Source organism: Pseudophryne corroboree, chromosome 3 (assembly GCF_028390025.1).
Source record: "Pseudophryne corroboree isolate aPseCor3 chromosome 3, aPseCor3.hap2, whole genome shotgun sequence".
Classification (NCBI taxonomy): Eukaryota; Metazoa; Chordata; class Amphibia; order Anura; family Myobatrachidae; genus Pseudophryne; species Pseudophryne corroboree.
Genome location: NC_086446.1, coordinates 92348869 through 92369478, shown reverse-complemented (window position 1 = coordinate 92369478; position 20610 = coordinate 92348869). Strand labels below are relative to the sequence as shown.

General features: G+C 47.8%; 1 protein-coding gene across 2 annotated transcripts in view; it reads left to right on the top strand.

Annotated features, from left to right (window-relative positions):
- Positions 1-17596, top strand: part of LOC135054841 (oocyte zinc finger protein XlCOF7.1-like) — a 70628-nt gene extending 53032 nt beyond the window's left edge. For both annotated transcript variants that reach the window (XM_063958232.1, XM_063958234.1), the window contains exon 6: positions 14965-17596. In XM_063958232.1, coding sequence (XP_063814302.1) covers positions 14965-16373 — 1409 coding nt within the window. In that variant the 3' untranslated portion in view covers positions 16374-17596. The remainder of the gene's footprint in view (positions 1-14964) is intronic.
- The last annotated feature ends 3014 nt before the right edge of the window (positions 17597-20610 follow it).

Here is a 20610-nt window from a genome sequence, read left to right as displayed (position 1 = left end):
TATTGGCCTTAGCTTCGGCTAGGCGTGTGTCAGAATTGGCGGCTTTGTCGTGTAAAAGCCCTTATCTGATCTTCCATATGGACAGGGCAGAATTGAGGACTCGTCCCCAATTTCTCCCTAAGGTGGTATCAGCGTATTATTTGAACCAACCTATTGTGGTGCCTGCGGCTACTAGGGACTTGGAGGACTCCAAGTTACTAGATGTAGTCAGGGCTTTGAAAATATATATAGCCAGGACGGCTGGAGTCAGGAAAACTGACTCGCTGTTTATCCTGCATGCGCCCAACAAGCTGGGTGCTCCTGCTTCAAAGCAAACTATTGCGTGCTGGATCTGTAGCACGATTCAGCAAGCTCATTCTGCGGCAAGATTGCCGCATCCTAAATCAGTAAAAGCCCATTCCACAAGGAAGGTGGGCTCTTCTTGGGCGGCTGCCCGAGGGGTCTCGGCTTTACAGCTTTGCCGAGCTGCTACTTGGTCGGGTTCAAACACATTTGCTAAGTTCTACAAGTTTGATACCCTCGCTGAGGAGGACCTTGCCTTTGCTCATTCGGTGCTGCAGAGTCATCTGCACTCTCCCGCCCGTTTGGGAGCTTTGGTATAATCCCCATGGTCCAAACGGAGTTCCCAGCATCCACTAGGACGTCAGAGAAAATAAGAATTTACTCACCGGTAATTCTATTTCTCGTAGTCCGTAGTGGATGCTGGGCGCCCGTCCCAAGTGCGGACTCTCTGCAATACATGTATATAGTTATTGCTTAACTAAAGGGTTATTGTTATGAGCCATCTGTTACTGAGGCTCAGTTGTTGTTGTTCATACTGTTAACTGGGTATGGTTATCACGAGTTGTACAGTGTGGCTGGTATGAGTCTTACCCTGGATTCCAAATCCTTTCCTGGTAATGTCAGCTCTTCCGGGCACAGTTTCCCTAACTGGGGTCTGGAGGAGGGGCATAGAGGGAGGAGCCAGTGCACACCAGATATAGTACCTAATCTTTCTTTTAAGAGTGCCCAGTCTCCTGCGGAGCCCGTCTATTCCCCATGGTCCTTACGGAGTTCCCAGCATCCACTACAGACTACGAGAAATAGAATTACCGGTGAGTAAATTCTTATTTTTTTGCAATCTTTTTTTCTCTTACCTCCTAGAGGATGCTGGGGTCCATATTAGTACCATGGGGTATAGACGGGTCCACCAGGAGCCATTGGCACTTTAAGAGTTTAATAGTGTGGGCTGACTCCTCCCTCTATGCCCCTCCTACCAGACTCAGTTTAGAAAATGTGCCCGGAGGAGCCGGTCACAGCTAGGGGAGCTCTACAGAGCTTTCTTAGAAAAAGTTTATTTTAGAGTTTATTTTTTTACAGGAGGCTGTTGGCAACCGCCTACCTGAAACGAGGGACTGAGGGGGGGAGCAGTGTCCGCCCTGCGGGGTCTGAGCCACTGTCTCCGCTGACTGGACATTGAGCTCCAGAGGGGACAGATCGCGCCCCACCACAGGGGAACGCTTACCCCAGCAGCCAGCCGCCACCCCCTTGCAGAGCTGAAGTGTGGCGAGTGAGTCACTGTCCCCCCTCACAAGCGGGGGTCAGTGTGAAGATGGCAACTTAAGGGTAGGAGCGCAGTATTAACTGTGCTCCCGGACGGCTCAGCGGTACTTCGGTGCGGCGCTGTGAGGGGCGCCCTGAGCCAGCGCCTGACCCTACACTGACCAATCCAGCCTCTCTGGGTCGGCGGATCTCAGCCAGCACAAAAACCTCGGGCCAGTATAATCTATGAAGAGCGGGAAGACCGCACCATTAAGGGGGCGGAGCTTCTCCTCAGAGCGGACCCAGCAGCGTTCAGTGCCATTTTCCTGCATGCAGACACGATGCAAGTGGATGAACAGTCCCTCCAGAGCAACTCCAGCTATCTGTACAGTACCAGGGGGTTGTAAAAGGGAGGGGAGGCTGTGTAAAGACTGTGTCACCAATTAAGGGACTTAGTCAGCGCTGGTTTAGGGGTTCCGTATACCTATAATAGCGCTGTGTGTGGGTTGGCTCCAATCTGTGTGTCTCTCTGCCATGCTTAGGGGGGGGGGGGGGGAAGCTGTGTTTGACAATTCCCTGTGTGTGTGTGTGTGTATGTGTGTGTGTGTGTGTGGGTGTTCAATGCCTTTCATAGCCATGTCTAGGGACTTGGTGACATATGCTACTGAGATGGTTCCCCGTCAGGGGGAATCCATTTCATATACACGGAAATGTAATCTAAATACCCTATAATGGTCACAGTCGCTAGCAGGGGACTGAATCCCCAGACTAACGACTGTATCCTCCGTACACGGACGCTAGCCGGGGACTGAATCCCCAGGCTAGCGACGGAATCCTCAGGCAGGTGTATAAAAGTTGCGCGGCAAGACGCGCCATCTTCGGTGGGTGGAGCTTCTTCTCAGTGGAGTTCGGCTTTGTTTTACATCTGCAGCTCCCTTTACAGGAGAACAGCACCCCTTGCAGGGGGTGCAGTTCATGGGGGAGGCAATTAGCTATATATGTTTAAATATTGCTGAGGGGCTTACGTCACTGAAGATATGAGCGCCTCACTGTCCTACCCTGAGTCTAAGGTGTTAGACGCTGTATTGTAATATCCTGGGAGGAGGATAGAATGAATTGAGACCTCTGCGTCCAGACTGTCAATTTTACCAGTCCCGGGCTCTGCTGCGTTCTAGGACCCGGCTGATCGCGGGATTGACGCTGTCCTCAAATCCAGGGGCGATGACTGACCTACCATTTCCTGTGTATGGATTTCTAAAGCTATTGTTAAGTTGACACATTGCTTGAGTAATTGATTACAATGGATGAAAGTGACGTTGCATTGTTCTTACATAACATACAGGATTCTGCAGGGCTCCTGATAGAATCCATGATGGTTCTGGATTCCATGGCTGCGGAGATCTACTCCATGTCCGTCTTGGCTCGCAGGGGTCTCTGGCTGCGCCAATGGTCTGCGGACGCGGAATCCAGGAAAAGTGTGGAGGGCCTGCCCTATACAGGTCAGGCTCTCTTAGGGGAGGCGCTGGATGCGTGGATTGCCACGGCTACCGCGGGTAAGTCTCCTTTTCTCCCCTCAGCTGCACCGGCTACGAAGAAGCCTTTTACACCAGCCACGTCACAGTCCTTTCGGCCCGCGAGGCCTAGAAAGATCAAGCCTTCAAACACCTTCTTCAGAGGTGGTCGTGCCAAAGGAAAGAAACCTGCTCCCACAGGTTCCCAAAACCAGAAGCCTGCTTCTGATACCCCTAAGTCCTCCGCATGACGGTGGACGACTAGGCCTGGAGGAAGGTCAGGTGGGGGAGAGACTCCGGCATTTCAGCCACGTCTGTGTGTCATCTGGCCTGGACCCCTGGGTACTGGATATAGGGGGTCATTCCGAGTTGTTCGCTCGTTATATTTTTCTCGCAACGGAGCGATTAGTCGCTAATGCGCATGCGCAATGTCCGCAGTGCGACTGCGCCAAGTAAATTTGCTATGCAGTTAGGTATTTTACTCACGGCATTACGAGGTTTTTTCTTCGTTCTGGTGATCGTAATGTGATTGACAGGAAGTGGGTGTTTCTGGGCGGAAACTGGCCGTTTTATGGGTGTGTGCGAAAAAACGCTACCGTTTCTGGGAAAAACGCGGGAGTGGCTGGAGAAACTGAGGAGTGTCTGGGCGAACGCTGGGTGTGTTTGTGACGTCAAACCAGGAACTAAACTGACTGAACTGATCGCAGTTGCCGAGTAAGTGTGGAGCTACTCAGAAACTGCTAAGAAGTGTCTATTCGCAATTTTGCTAATCTATCGTTTGCAATTTTGATAAGCTAAGATTCACTCCCAGTAGGCGGCGGCTTATCGTGTGCAAAGCTGCTAAAAGCAGCTTGCGAGCGAACAACTCGGAATGAGGGCCAGTTTAAAACTCTCCCACCTCACCGTTTCTTCAAGCCAGGCTTGCCAGCTCTGCTGGCAGACAGAACAATTCTTCTAGAAGCTATCCAAAAATTGGTGGTGTCCAGGGTCATTGTTCCAGTTCCACCTCATCAGTGGAACAAAGGTTACTATTCAAACCTTTTCATGGTACCTAAGCCGGATGGTTCGGTATGGCCAATTCTGAACTTAAAATCTTTGAATCCCTACCTCAGGGAGTTCAAATTCAAGATGGAATCTCTGAGAGCTGTCATCTCAGGTCTGACGGAGGGGGAGTTACTGGTGTCCCTGGACATCAAGGATGCGTACCTCCACATTCCTATCTGGTCTCCGCATCAGGCATATCTCAGGTTTGCACTGTTGGACGATCACTATCCGTGTCAGGCGCTGCCGTTTGGCCTCTCCACAGCACCGAGGGTCTTCACCAAGGTGATGGCGGAGATGATGGTTCTACTGCACAAGCACGGGGTGAACATAATTCCGTGTCTGGACGATCTCCTGATCAAGGCCTCGTCCAGGGAGAAGTTGTTGCGATCCAGTGCTCTCACGACACATCTACTCAAGGAGCACAGTTGGATCCTGAACCTTCCAAAGTTTCATCTGGAGCCGACAAGGAGGCTGTCTTTCCTGGGGATGTTCCTAGACACGGAAGTGCAGAGGGTGTTTCTGCAGGTGGAGAAAGTATTTGTGATTCAATTAATGGTCCGGGATGTCTTAAAGCCTACCCGGGACTCGGTTCATCAGGGCATCCGCCTTCTGGGGAAGACTGTTGCCTCCTATGAGGCTCTACAATACGGAAAGGTTTCATGCTCAATCCTTTCAGCTGGATCTCTTGGACCAGTGGTCGGGATCTCACCTACACATGCACCAGAGGATACGTCTGTCACCGAAAAGCCAGGATTTCGCTCCTCTGGTGGCTACACCTACCACACCTTCTGGAAGGCCGAAGGTTCGGAGTTCAGGGCTGGATCCTTCTAACCACAGACGCAAGTCTAAGAGGTTGGGGAGCAGTCTCTCAGGGGGAAACCTTCCAAGGATGGTGGTCGGATCAAGAATCCCTTCTCCCGATAAACATTCTGGAGTTAAGAGCCGTTTACAACGACCTTCTGCAAGCAGGTCGGTGCAAACCTTCTACAGGTTCGGGCTGTTCAGGTGCAGTCACGTGACCACAGTGGCCTACATAAACCGACAAGGCGGAACGAGCAGGGCTGCCATGTCAGAGGTGTCAAGAATCCTCCTCTGGGCAGATAGGCACGCGGTGGCGATGTCCGCAATCTTCATTGCGGGAGTAGACAACTGGGAAGCAGACTTCCTCAGCAGACATGATCTCCATCCAGGAGAGTGGAGCCACCATCCGGAGGTGTTCGAGGAGGTAACCGGTTGGTGGGGGGTTCCTCACATAGACATGATGGCCTCCCGCCTCAACAAGAAGCTGCGGAGGTACTGTTCCAGGTCGAGAGACCCACAGGCAGTGGCGGTGGATGCACTGGTAACACCGTGGGTGTTCACGTCAGTGTATGTGTTCCCTCCACTTCCCCTGATACCAAAAGTTCTTCAACTGGTAAGAAGAACAAAGGTTCTGGCAATCCTTATTGCTCCGGACTGGCCAAGGAGGGCTTGGTACGCAGATCTACTGGATCTTCTGCTGGAAGATCCAAGGCCTTTACCTCTTCTGGAGGATCTGCTACTACAGGGGCCGTTCGCTTATCAAGACTTGCCACAGCTACGTTTGACGGCATAGCTGTTGAACACCAAATCTTAGCTCGGAAGGGTATGCCGAGTGAGGTCATTCCTACCCTGATACAGGCTAGGAAGGGGGGTAATGTCTAAACATTACCATCGCATTTGGAAAAAATATGTTTCTTGGTGTGAGTCCAAGAAGTTTCCTGCGGTGGAGTTTCAACTTGGACGTTTTCTCCTTTTCCTGCAAGCAGGGGTGGATATGGGACTGAGATTGGGCTCCATCAAGGTCCAGATCTCTGCTTTGTCCATCTTCTTCCAAAAACAATTGGCTGTCCTCCCTGAGGTTCAGACCTTTTTGAAAGGGGTTCTGCACATCCAGCCTCCCATTGTGGTGCCAACGGCACCCTGGGATCTTGATGTGGTGTTGCAGTTCCTGCAGTCGGCTTGGTTTGATCCTCTACAGGAGGCTGAAATCAAGTTTCTCACGTGGAAGGCGGTCACTTTGTTGGCCTTGGTTTCTGCACGACGCGTGTCATAATTGGGGGCTTTATCTTGTAAAAGTCCCTATCTGATCTTCCATAAAGACAGGGCGGAACTTAGGACTCGTCCACAGTTCCTGCCTAAAGTTGTATCGGCTTTCCATATTGACCAACCTATTGTGGTGCCAGTGGCTACGGACTCCTCAATTGCTTCAAAGGCCTTGGATGTAGTGAGGGCTTTGAAGATTTATGTGAAGAGGACAGCTCGTCATAGGAAAAGAGACTCTGTTTGTCCTCTATGATCCCAAGAAAATTGGGTGTCCTGCTTGTAAGCAGTCGATTTCACGCTGGATCAGGTTCACTATCCAGCATGCTTATTCCACGGCAGGTTTGCGGTGTCCAAAATCTGTAAAGGCCCACTCTACTCGTAAAGTGGGCTCTTCCTGGGCGGCTGCCCAGGGTTTCTCGGCTGTACAACCCTGCCGAGCAGCTACTTGGTCTGGGTCGAATACGTTTGCCAAGTTTTACAAGTTCGATACCTGGGCCGCTAATGACCTCATGTTTGGTCAAGCAGTTTTGCAGGAGCCTCCGCGCTCTCCCTCCCGTACTGGGAGCTTTGGTACATCCCCATGGTACTGATATGGGCCCCAGCATCCTCCAGGACGTAAGAGAAAATAGGATTTTGGTTACCTACCGGTAAATCCTTTTCTAGTAGTCCGTAGAGGATGCTGGGCGCGCGCCCAGCGCTGCGTTTTCCTGCATTGGTTTTATAGTTCAGTACTGCCTGGTTCCTAGGTAAGTTCTGCGTTATTTACTGTTTCAGCTGTTGCTGAGTTGTTCCGGCATGTTAGCCGGATTTGCCTGTTGTGTGAGCTGGTATAATTCTCGCCACTATCTGTGTAATTCCTTCTTTCGAAGTATGTCGTCTCCTCGGGCACAGTTTCTAGACTGAGTCTGGTAGGAGGGGCATAGAGGGAGCAGCCAGCCCACACTATTAAACTCTTAAAGTGCCAATGGCTCCTGGTGGACCCGTCTCTACCCCATGGTACTAATATGGACCCCAACATCCTCTATGGACTACGAGAAAAGGATTTACCGGTAGGTAACCAAAATCCTATTATTATTTTTTTTATTTGTCATATAAAGAAGTTGTACAGGGGAGACAGGCTATACACTATGCAAATGCTTACAAAGAAATGGTTACAAATTGCAGTTTATACAGTCTGCAGTAAAACCAATCAAGACGTGTCACCCAACAAATAAAAACATTAGTAAAACAATCTTTGTAGTGCATGGTTATTCCATTCAAATATCAAATATTAAAACATGTAAATGAAAGAAGAAGAAGAAAACAGCAGATGTAGGGAGAAACAAGTAAAAGAAGAAACAGGAATGAGAGGGACAGGTGGAAAGACAATGGGAGGGAATCGTCATCGTGGATTCAGGACTTGAAGAGTAAACTAGAGTCATATGGGTCTTATAAGTGGGAGATTCTTTGAATGTGAGCCATTCTGACCAGGTGGCAGAGAAGCCAGCGATATTTGACTGTGGAGTAAGAGAAAGATCTTCCAAAGCTATGTAAAATTCAACCCTCTTAAGCCAGCGTGATATTGGAGGCTGCTGGGTAGATCTCCAGTAACATGGTATAGTAGTTCTGGCAGCGTTCACCAGATTTCGGAATAGCGAGTTCTTATACTAGGAAAGAGGAATGTCCATCAAATTGAGAAGCCAAAATTCTTGAGTCTCGGGAATCGGGAGCCCAGTTAGCTGGCGAGTTATCTTTTGGACCTGATGCCAAAATCTGGACAAAGCCTGGAACTCCCGCCATATATGGTAAGGAGTACCTAACGACTGTCCACACCTTCAGCATAGGGCAGAAACTGACGGAAACATCTGGTGAACCAGTTCAGGGCAGCGGTACCATCTGGACATAATTTTGTGTCTCTGACTTGAATGGAAGGTGAACTGGCAAAAGTATAGCAGTATATACGCGACCATTGATCATCAGTAAGTTCCTTCCGGAGGTCTCTATGCCATCCTGTTACAAAGGAGGGGGTTGGAAGAGAGAGACAAGTTATGCGTTTTGGTATAATTGCGATATCCGGTGTCTAGGTGTTGAGTCAGATAAACAAAGGGCCTCAAAAGGGGTGGGGCGCCATCCACCCTGACGAACAGGTAGAGAGGTAACGTAGTGACGAAGCTGTAAATAAACCCAAAAGCTAGTAGTTGGTAAATCATATTACTACTGCTTCTTATTACATTCAAGAAGCATCCTCTGAGGCGGGAGTGTTAGCAGCCAAGGCGTCAGCTACGTCTGTCCTCGCACGCCGCATTTTGTGGTTAAGGTCATGGAAAGTGGATTTGGACTCCAAGAAGACGTTGAAAGTTCTCCCCTTCATTGGGGACATTTTGTTTGGGGAAGACCTGAATAAAATTGTGTCCGAGTTAGCAGCCGCTAAGATGGCTTTTCTCGCCACCTCTAATGCTTCTCAGAAGGCAAAAAGCACCACTTTTCGTTCCTTTGGACCTCAAGGGAAAGCGAAAGGTCAGTCATACCCTAGACCAGTGGTTTTCAACCACTGTGCCGCGGCATACTGGTGTGCCGCCAGTGGCTTTCAGATGTGCCGCCAGAGATGCGCTGCCCGTCATGACGCCGGTGAACTTTATCAGCGCAGCGTGACACATCGCCTGCCCGCCCGGCCGCCCACCGCAAGCCTGGCAGATCGCCCAGCACCAGCCAAGTGCTGCTCTCTGCTGCTCCTCACTGCTCATGGCTGCATTACCGCCCGTCTGCCAGCCGCCCGCAAAGTGCTGCTCCCTGCTGCACCTCACTGCTCCCGGCTGCATTAACTCCTGCCGGCTGACGCTGAGGGGGTATGTGTAATTACTAGGGATGTGCACCGGACATTTTTCGGGTTTTGGTTTTTGATTCGATTCCGCGGCCGTGTTTTGGATTCGGACGCGTTTTGGCAAAACCTCCCTGAAATTTTTTTGTCGGATTCGGGTGTGTTTTGGATTCGGGTGTTTTTTTACAAAAAAACCTCAAAAACAGCTTAAATCATAGAATTTGGGGGTCATTTTGATCCCATAGTATTATTAACCTCAATAACCACAATTTACACTAATTTTCAGTCTATTCTGAACACCTCACAATATTATTTTTAGTCCTAAAATTTGCACCGAGGTCTCTGGATGGCTAAGCTAAGCGACACAAGTGGCCGACACAAACACCTGGCCCATCTAGGAGTGGCACTGCAGTGTCAGGCAGGATGGCACTTCAAAAAAATAGCCCCCAAACAGCACATGATGCAAAGAAAAAAAGAGGCGCACCAAGGTCGCTGTGTGACTAAGCTAAGCGACCCAAGTGGCCGACACAAACACCTGGCCAATCTAGGAGTGGCACTGCAGTGTCAGGCAGGATGGCACTTCAAAAAAATTGTCATTTTACTGAACTTTTGTTTATTGGATTTTACATGCTCTCTACTATGACATTGGGCATTGGCCTTGGCAGACGACGTTGATGGCATTTCATCGTCTCGGCCATGACTAGTGGCAGCAGCTTCAGCACGAGGTGGAAGTGGATCTTGATCTTTCCCTATTTTAACCTCCACATTTTTGTTCTCCATTTTTTAATGTGTGGAATTATATGCCAGTATTAATAGCAATGGCCTACTACTATATATACTGCGCACAACTGAAATGCACCACGGGTATGGATGGATAGTATACTTGACGACACAGAGGTAGGTACAGCAGTGGCCTACTGTACCGTACTGCTATATATTATATACTGGTGGTCAGCAAACTGTGCAAAACTGAAATGCACCACAGGTATGGATGGATAGTATACTTGACGACACAGAAGTAGGTACAGCAGTGGCCTTCTGTACCGTAATGCTATATATTATATACTGGTGGTCAGCAAACTGTGCAAAACTGAAATGTACCACAGGTATGGATGGATAGTATACTTGTCGACACAGAGGTAGGTACAGCAGTGGCCTACTGTACCGTACTGCTATATATTATATACTGGTGGTCAGCAAACTGTGCAAAACTGAAATGCACCACAGGTATGGATGGATAGTATACTTGACGACACAGAGGTAGGTACAGCAGTGGCCTACTGTACCGTACTGCTATATATTATATACTGGTGGTCAGCAAACTGTGCAAAACTGAAATGCACCACAGGTATGGATGGATAGTATACTTGACGACACAGAGGTAGGTACAGCAGTGGCCTACTGTACCGTACTGCTATATATTATATACTGGTGGTCATCAAACTGTGCAAAACTGAAATGCACCACAGGTATGGATGGATAGTATACTTGACGACACAGAGGTAGGTAAAGCAGTGGCCTTCTGTACCGTACTCCTATATATTATATACTGGTGGTCAGCAAAATTATGCACTGTACTCCTACTATATACTGTCTACAATGCAGCACAGATATGGAGTGTTTTTCAGGCAGACAACGTATACTGGTGGTCACTGGTCAGCAAAACTCTGCACTGTACTGCTCCTATATAATATTATACTGGTGGTCCCCAGTCCCCACAATAAAGCAGCACACTGAGCACAGATATGGAGTGGTTTTCAGGCAGACAACGTATACTGGTGGTCACTGTCAGCAAAACTCTGCACTGTACTCCTGCTATATAATACAGCTGCTCCACAGTCCCCACAATTAAGCAGTGTGAGCACAGATATATGCAGCACACTGAGCACAGATAAGGAGCGTTTTTTTTCAGGCAGAGAACGGATAAAACTGGTGGTCACTGATCAGCAAAACTCTGCACTGTACTCCTCCTATATTAATATACAGCTGCTCCCCAGTCCCCACAATTAAGATATAACTAAGCAAGCACAAATATTTGCATCAACAATGAATAAACGGAGAGGACGCCAGCCACGTCCTCTCCCTAACATTTCCAATGCACGAGTGAAAATGGCGGCGACGCGTGGCTGCTTATATAGAATACGAATCTCGCGAGAATCCGACAGCGGGATGATGACGTTCGGGCGCGCTCGGGTTAACCGAGCCATACGGGAGAATCCGAGTATGCCTCGGACCCGTGTAAAAAGGGTGAAGTTCGGGGGGTTCCGCTCATCACTAGTAATTACTGTGTGTACGGGGCAAATGTGAATAATTGCTGGGGGGACAATATGTCTAATTACTGTGGGGGGGACAATATGTATAATTCCTGTGTGTGTGTGGGGGGGGGGGGAATGTGTGTAATTGCTGTGGGGGGACAATATGTGCAATTACTGTGGGGAGCCAATGTGTTTAATTACTGTGGGGGCCAGGGCATTTGTTTAATTACTGTGGGGACCAATGTGTGTTTTAATTCCCCATGTGGGCCAAAGTGTGTGTGGGGTTTGTTTGTTTTTGTTTTTTTGGGGGGGGGCGGGATTTGATCGTGGGGTATTGATGGTGTGCCTTGGCAATTTTAGAATTTTGTTCAGCGTGTCCCAAATTGAAAAAGGTTGAAAATCAGTGCCCTAGACACTCGCGTTTCCAAAACCTCTAAGCCCAAAGCGAAACAGCCCTGGGTAGCCTGTCGGCCTACTGCAAAACATGACAAGCCCGCTGCATGACGGGGCGGGCCTCCCCCTGCGGGACCCCAGGGTGGGAGGCCGACTTCTGCAGTTTGCCCAGGTCTGGCTCACGACCACTTCAGACGCTTGGGTACTGGAAGTTGTCCTCACGGGTACACTGTCTCATTCAAGAGATGTCCCCCTCACCAGTTCTGCACAACGGCTCTCCCGTTGAAGGCGCAATCTCTACAAACTGTTGTAAACTCCCTCCTGAGTACTGCAGTGGTAGTGCTGGTGCCTCCGTCCCAGAGGGGCAGAGGTTACTACTCGACTCTGATTCAAGTTCCGAAACCCAATGGATCATTACGGCCTATACTCCACCTCAAGTCTTTGAATAGGTTTGTGAGTTTCCAAATTTTGTATGGAGACGTTGTGCTCAATAGTTCTGGCTATGGAACCCAGAGACTATATGGTATCCCTGGATATACAGGATGCATATCTGCATATTCCTATTGCCATCTCGCATCAGCAGTACCTTTAGTGTGCTATTGGCGACCTTCATGACAAGTTCCAGGCTCTGCCGTTTGGACTGGCAATGGCTCCTCGGATTTTCACCAAGGTCATGGCCGTCATGACGGCTCATCTCCGTTGTCAGGGAATCAGAATCCTCCCATATCTGGATGATCTCTTGATTCTGGCAAGGTCACACGAAGTTCTCCTCGGTCATCTACAACTGACAGCGACTTTCCTACAAGCCCACGGGTGGCTGATAAACTGGAAAAAGACCTCGCTAGTCCCAGTTCAGAGCATGGTGCACCTAGGGGCACTACTGGGCACTCACAGTCAGAGACAGGACAGGATAAGACACTTCATTCGTCAACCCAGGGTGTCGATGCACTCGGCGATGCAAGTCCTTGGCCTGATGGTGTCATCCTTCGACACGATAGAGTACGCTCAATTTCACTCCCGACCTCTGCAGCAGTTGATCCTTTGCAAGTGGGACAGCTTACCTCATCGGATCAGATATCAAATGGTCTCTTTGAATCCGGAGGTTCGTCTGTCACTGGCCTGGTGGCTCCACGACCAGCAATTGTGCAGGGGCCTTCCCTTCTGGATCCCCAACTGGTTCTGGCTGACAACAGAAACCAGCCCTCAGGGGTTGGGGAACGGTGTTGGAGCAACACTCGGTTCAGGGTCATTGGACCAAGGAAGAATATCGCCTTACTATCAATATTCTGGAGCTGAGAGCAGTGTTCAATGCACTGTCTATCGCCCTGCCTCTGGTATGGAACAGGCCTGTTCCATACCAATCAGACAATGCCACCACGGTGGCCTACATAAAGCATCAAAGCGGCACTCAAAGCCGCATGGCAGTGTTGGAAGTGTCCAAAATTCTACGCTGGGCGGAACGTCATCTACTTGCCATATCGACAGTTTTCATTCCAGGCATCCTAAACTGTGAATCCAGGGGAGTGGGGCCTTCATCCCGAAGTCTTCCAACTCCTGGTGGACAGATGGGGTCTACCAGACGTAGAGTTCATGGCCTTTTGACACAATCACAAGGTTCCAGTCTTCAGATCACGAACCAGGGATCCTCAGACAGCGTTCGTGAATGCATTGGCAGTTCCGTGGAACTTTCAGCTGCCTTACATATTCCCTCCAGTGTCACTCATGCCCAGGGTAGGATGGAGGAAATCTGATTCTGATCGCTCCAGCGTAGCCCAGATGTCACTGATTCTCAGACCTACAGGGACTCTCGGCAGAGCGTCACCTTCTACTTCCTCAGCTACAAGACCTCCTACAGCAGAGCCTTTGTCTCTATCTGGACCGGGCCAGACTGGCTTTGACGGCGTGGCTCTTGAAGCTTCACTCCTAAGGAATAAAGGATTTTCGGAATCCGTTAATCAGACTATGCTGAAGGCCTGCAAAACGGCCTCTGCCCAGATCTATTACAGAGTGTGGCATTCTGGTGTGCTGCTAAGAATTATGATGCCCATAGATCCAGAACTTCCACAATTCTAGCTTTTATACAAAGAGGTCTAGACTTGGGTTTTCGCCTGGCCTCCCTCAAGGTTCACATATCTGCCTTGTCGGTGTGGTTTCAGTGCAAAATTGCCTTCATACCTGTTGTTTACATGTTCATTCAGGGTGTTCTTTGTATTCAGCCTCCCTATGTCCCTCCAGGAGTCTTGAATCGGTGGACCTCAAATGGCTCATGGCCAAGGTCCTGTTCTTGCTGGCTATTGCCTCTGCAAGAAGGGTGTCGGACTTAGGAGCTTTGTCCTGTTGTCCACCCTTTCTGATTTTTCAAACTTGACCCGGTTATTTGCCTAAAGTGGTGTCATCTTTTCACCTTAATCAAGAGATTGTGGTCCCGGCCTTTACCTCTTCGGACTTACCGGTTAAAGATCAGTCTTTGGATGTGGTTAGGGCTCTCCATGTCTATGTGGACAGGACTGCTTCTGTTAGATGGTCAGATGCCCTCTTTTTCCTGTTTGGATTCCACAAACGTGGCTGGCCTGCAAATAAGCATACTTTGGCCAGATGTATTAGAATGATGATTGCACAAGCTCGTACACAAGCTGAACGTCCGGTTCCAGCTTCGATTACTGGACATTCTTGGGCGGGCGGCTGTGGCACGTCTGCAGAACAATTGTGCAAGGCAGCTACGTGGCCCTCAGTGAACACGTTTCTTAGGTTCTATGCCTTTAATACCTTCGCCTCCCAGGATGCTTCATTTGGATGCCAGATTCTCGCATCCGCTTAGGCGAATCCCCTCCCTTGAGAACTGCTTTAAGACATCCCCAATGTTTCCCTGTGGAAACCTGTGTACCCTGCTGCAGAAAAGGAGTGTTATGGTAGACTTACCATTGTTTACACTCTCTTTGCGAAGTACACAGGGTTCCACAGGGCGCCCACCCTGACGCACCTAGCTTCTTTGGGTTTATATGGCACTAGCCACTGGTCCCTTCTCCTGTCGTGAGAATGTGTTCTTCTGTGACTAACATCTGCCTTCTCTCTAACCTGCTTCCTGCATTGTACTGGTTAACAAAACTGAGCTCACAGTGCCTGGAGGCGGAGTTATAGAGGAGGCCCCCCTGATGCATCCTGGGACATCTAAAGCTTTACCTGTTGGTGCCTCTGCATCAGGATCCTCTCTTCACCCCGGTGTTTCGCTGTGGAACCCTGTGTACTTCGCAGAAAGAGTGTTAACAATGGCAAATCTACCATAACACTCCTTATTTACGTGTGAAATAAATGTAAATACATTTTTGTATGTAAAAAATGTCTAAAATTCTCATGTTCGATTTTGCTTATGTTTTAACAGATTTATCAGAGACCCGAAATGAGGATCCAATCTCTTGTGAAGGAGAAAATGTGACAAATAGTGACATTTTTACCCCCAGAGATTATACACCATATACATCTACTCATATTAAGGAGGAATCTGTTTCACGTGAAGAAGAAAATCTTGCAGACCCGGACAGCTATACACCCACCAATCCTACACCATATACGTCTACTCATATTAAGGTGGAATTGGCCTCCTATGAAGAAGGTAACCTCACACACACTGACATGTATACTCACACAGATGATACACAACATCCATCCACTCCTATTAAAGAGGAATCTGTCTCATGTGAACAAGGAAATCTGCCTGATGCGGACGTCTATGCAGCCAAAGAACATAGAGAGATGTACTGTAGGCTTACCCACATAGACGGGAATAGTAGTGAGTACCCTAATAGCCAGAAATGTGAAGATAAATGCATCAGCACCGTCTCTGATCTTGTAGAACAGACAGAAAATAAGATTCCTTCTAAACCTTTGCTGGTAATAAATCGGAGACCTCCAACAGGAAAAGAACAGTATCCACATACTGATCATGGTAGTTGTTTTTCCGATCACTCAAACTTTGCAAAACGTCAGAAACGTCATGCAGGCAAGAAATTTTTTACGTGCCCTAAGTGTCGTAGGCATTTCACCACCAGATTAGGACTTTTCAGACATCAAATAACTCATATAGGCCAGGAAAGAAAACTTGACAATGCATCAAGCATGGATCATCCTGTTTCTGTTCCCGCCGTTGAACGTAGCAATGCCACATGTCCCGTACAGACTAGCAGTGTCTTTAAATGGAGAACAAACTCCACAGATTTAACGTTTCATGGCTGTCAGCCTCGGAATTCTTTCATGAGAAACCCGGATGATGTGGACCGCCGGCACGTAAGTAAGGATTTTTGTGTGGACTGTGGAGAAGTGTTTGCATTTAAATCACAGCCTACTTCACAACCGAGAACTCCTGTAGAAGGACCACAGTATGCCTGTCCTGAATGCGGGAAATGTTTTTATAACAGTTCCCACCTCATTCTGCATCAGAGAATTCACACCGGAGAGACACCATTTGGATGTTCTGCCTGCGGGAAACGCTTTGCCACCAAGTCAACTCTTGTCATACACCAGAGAATTCACACCAGAGATAAGCCTTATTCCTGCACGGAGTGCCAGAGATGTTTTCCCTGTAACTCCCAGTTAGTTATACACCAGAGGACTCACACCGGAGAGAAGCCGTATTCCTGTTCGGAATGTGGCAAAGGTTTTATCAGTAACTCCGATCTGCTTAGACATAGGAGAATCCATACTGGAGAGAGACCGTTTAAATGTTCTGAATGCGGGAAATGTTTCTCCCAAAAGTCACACCTTCGGGAGCACCAGAAGACGCACAGAAAGTAAATGTTCCGTCCTTTCGTTGTGCTTGATTTTTATGTTTGCATGTGGTAGAACCGCTCTCGTTTTGCCTTATGGTCACACAAACAAAATGTCTAAGCTTGCTTAAAGCCACAGGGAACAGACAGTTATAAGGGCTTATGCAGAGGAGAAACCAAGTCCACTTTGCAGGTGCATCTTGCGTTGTTAGCACTGTGCGGACTAGCCGAGTGCACACATCTGCGGGCAGTCGAGAGTCCTACAGATCTCTGCCATGTCTGCTGAAGTGACACAACTGGGTGACAACGAGGGTTTGCATGTCGACTAAGGACATGCAGACAGGATTGCGGGCTGTGCTGAAATACTCTGCATACAAATAGATAAATCTGCTTTCAGTTGGATCTCTGGCACCATGGATAAGGCAGGGACGTGCGGTGAGGTAGATGCTTGAGGAGGCATTGACTAGTACCAGAGCCAGATTTACACACAATATATTAGCCAAAAGGTTCATGTGGGCATTATACACAGGTGCAGCAGTGTGTACTGCTGGAAGTTTAGTGAGTTTTGATCAGAGATATACAGAAAAGATAGACAGGGGGGCAGTGCCTCACCTGCCATAGACTTTTTACCGGAGTCGCATAGAGGAGTACAACTTTGCATACCAAATATCCACATATGATATGGGGCCTGATTCAGAGATGTACTCCATGATGATGTACGCATTGGAGCAATTCTTTTTGCCACTAGCGATGGGCTTGCGACACTTGTTGCAGTGAGTATTTACTCGCCAAGCGATTGACAGTGAGAGTGTGTTGGAGGGAAGTAATGGGGGAGCGGCGACAAAAAACACAGGCGTGTTGTGACTGCAATCCTGTCAAAACATCTCCGATGTCTTACTTCCTGCGGCCATAAGGGTTAGAAGGTCAGTGTTTGACCAATGTGCGTTTGAGAGTTGTGTCTTTTGTGTGCAATCGTTGGTTCAGAAACCCCGCCAGTGGGCATCTCAATACTAATCCCCGTGGCTGCGACATTTGCATACTTTTGCACAGCCGCTGCATACAGAATTGCTGCTGCAAAGGCATTTGCGTCCATCTCTGAATCAGGCTTATAGCTTGGTGTACGCGGTACGAGTAGGTAATGGTGCCTGGCTTGCGTAGAGCTCTGAATTTGTCCCATTGACTTTTCATTATTATAATCCTAAAAGTAGAAAATTATTTGAGTATTAGAGCAATAAATGAGACAAAATGTCACATCTTTTTGTGGCTGGCGTGGGTTTTTTTTTTTTTTTTTGCAAATATTACTGTACAGCATCACAAAGGCTATGTGTCTGTAAATGCACAAATCCGTACATATAATGACTTTATCTGATCGCTTCTGGGGAGGAAGAGTCTACAAATAAAATAAAGCTTTCTGTTTTTTGTAGACGTTTGCTGCATCTGTCTGATTTCCTGCCGAGTCTGTCCTGTGTGTGGGAAATGCCTATTGCTGACTTGCAGAGCACCCGCTCCACTTCCATTTACTCATATTTGGAGCCTAGAGAATCGTTACAGTATATAAAGGTTTAGCATTGATTGAGTGCCCTGGCCAGAATAGCGCTATGGTGAAAGACTAGTAATAAAGGTCATGCGCTTCTAGCGTACTCCTTTCTCACTGGCAGGGGCGGTTTAAGAGCAAAGAGGCCCCATGTGTGGACCTCCTCCTCTCGAGCAGTGAGTAGACTCAGGCTTTATGGTCTACTGTGCATGCTTAGGTCTCCAGGAACATGGCGCATGTGCCTTGTTCTGAGGACATCTTTATTGCGCTTGCGTATATCACCGGGAAAATGGCAATTTTCCCAGTGATTTCTGTCTGTAGTTCCGGCCACTGTATGACTCCGGAGGGGCAAGTATAACTATATGGTGGCAGTTTGGGCCCCCCTGCACTGCACACCATGCACCCATTAGAGCTATGCCTATCTTCACTAGGTACAAATTAATGACTTTTATTTTATAGTAATAAAAAGAGCCGGGTTACTTCAGTCTGCTCCTGCTCTGCCCAGCCCTGCCCCCTCTTTCCATTGGGGTGTCCATCAATGGGTTGACCAGAAATAGCTCGACCCCATTCAAGCCCTCAGACTGGGTTAAAAGATCAACAGGGTCAATAGGTCAACATGATAAAGGTAGACACCACAGAAGGATGACACAGTGAAATGGTCAACATAAAAAAAGGTCAACACAAGTTTTGGTTTTTTTTTTTTCCCCCTGCCATTTTGTATGTTTAACCACCTATCCGCCAAATTAGTGGAAACATGTACCCTGGCAGGCTCACTTTGCTCGCCACACTTCGGGTGAGGTGCCTCGCTGCGCTTGGCAGAGGTTACTCTTCCCAATTGTAGTCCACGTGGATGGTAAATGATGGAATAGTTTGAAAAAAAGCTAAATAACTTTATTTGACCATTTCATTTGAACCTGTCGACATTAAGTATTGTAGACCTTTTACATCATCTGAAACCCTTTCCGTTGCTCTGCCTCCCCACTCCAACTATAGCCCCATTCCCTCCCAACCTCCTCTCCCACTCTGTCCTGTCCATATGCCCACCACACTGCCATACGCTGTTACTGGTGGCCAGCTGCGGCACCACACCCCATATGCTGTTCCTGGTGGCCAACCCATGTATCTTTGGCAGAAGTAGCTCTGTCCCATCTCTCTAGCAGTGGGAGCCAATGGATGAGCAGTGTGGCCCCAAGTGTTTTACCTCCAATAAACTAAATCCATATTTAAAATACTGGGGACATTAACCTGTTAAGCCACCATGTGTTTACCTTTATTTTGTTAGTGAAATAAATTGTTTGTGCAAAGTTAATGAGCCCCATTGTTTCAGTAATAACAGTCACAGGCTAGATAAAGCCTTAATAAAACCAAAGGTCTTCAGCTCAGTAGGTACAGGTTGAGTATCCCATATCCAAATATTCCAAAATACGGAATATTCCGAAATACGGACTTTTTTGAGTGAGAGTGAGATAGAGAAACCTTTGTTTTTTGATGGCTCAGTGTACACAAACTTTGTTTAATACACAAAGTTATTAAAAATATTGTATTAAATGACCTTCAGGCTGTGTGTATAAGGTGTAAATGAAACATAAATGAATTGTGTGACTGTAGACCACACTTTGTTTAACGCACAAAGTTATAAAAAATATTGGCTAAAATGACCTTCAGGCTGTGTGTATAAGGTGTATATGTAACATAAATGCATTCTGTGCTTAGACTTAGGTCCCATCACCATGATATCTCACTATGGTATGCAATTATTCCAAAATACGGAAAAATCCTATATCCAAAATACCTCTGGTCCCAAGCATTTTGGATAAGGGATACTCAACCTGTAATTGGGCTTTGATAAACTTGACAAAGCAAAATCACCCATGGTTCTAATAGAAGTAGAGAGCGCTACATTGTCTCTGTATGAAATCAACAGCATACTGGCCATTCCCTTCAGGTGGCTGTACTGCACTGTAAGGGGTTGATGCTGTATCAGCTATCCTCTACAGGGGGAACACAAATTGCATCATTTACTGGAAACCGCAATCAGTAATGAGGAGTAGCAACCGACTGCAAGGCACATCTTAGCACTAGGATTGTGTAGCAAAACATGTTTTCAGCCTAGATACACTTTAATTCAAATTAGCTTCTAAAAGCTGGGGTAGGCCTCCAAAAGACAGTCTAGAAGCTGGGAAGTGCCTGCAACACAGGGGCTAACCCTGAAAGACTATTCTCAGCACCCATGTAATTAAGCTCTTTTCAGGAAGATCTATTGTGCGAGTCCAACTGATATTGTAGGGGTCCTCCAAGAAAGATTGTCTGCACCTTGTAGGCCAAGCCAGCCCCGAGAAAGAAAAGCCACCAATGAGGCTGGGTAACCAGTGGGGAATAGATTAGGACTTTTATGGCAAGTACAAACCCACCCTGAAGGCTGGAAATGTGGAGGATTAGCTGCTGCCAGTGCCAGGAAACTTAAACACTCATGTCAGATCTGGCATTGAAGGGTTCAAAGCCCCAGCTAGACTGACTGGAGGTGTAGGGTGCTACTAAAGGGAAGCAAGGAATCTGAAAGTACTTGATTCCCGGTATGTAATGTAGCATTTGAGATAGTGATGTTTTTAACAATCCAATTCTAGAGGTGCTAAAGTCACTTTAGGTTCTATGTGTTAATAAATGTAATGCACACTTTTATCAGATGTTTGACTGTAGGTAGCACAGTATGTACTATTCAGGTGCAGTAGTT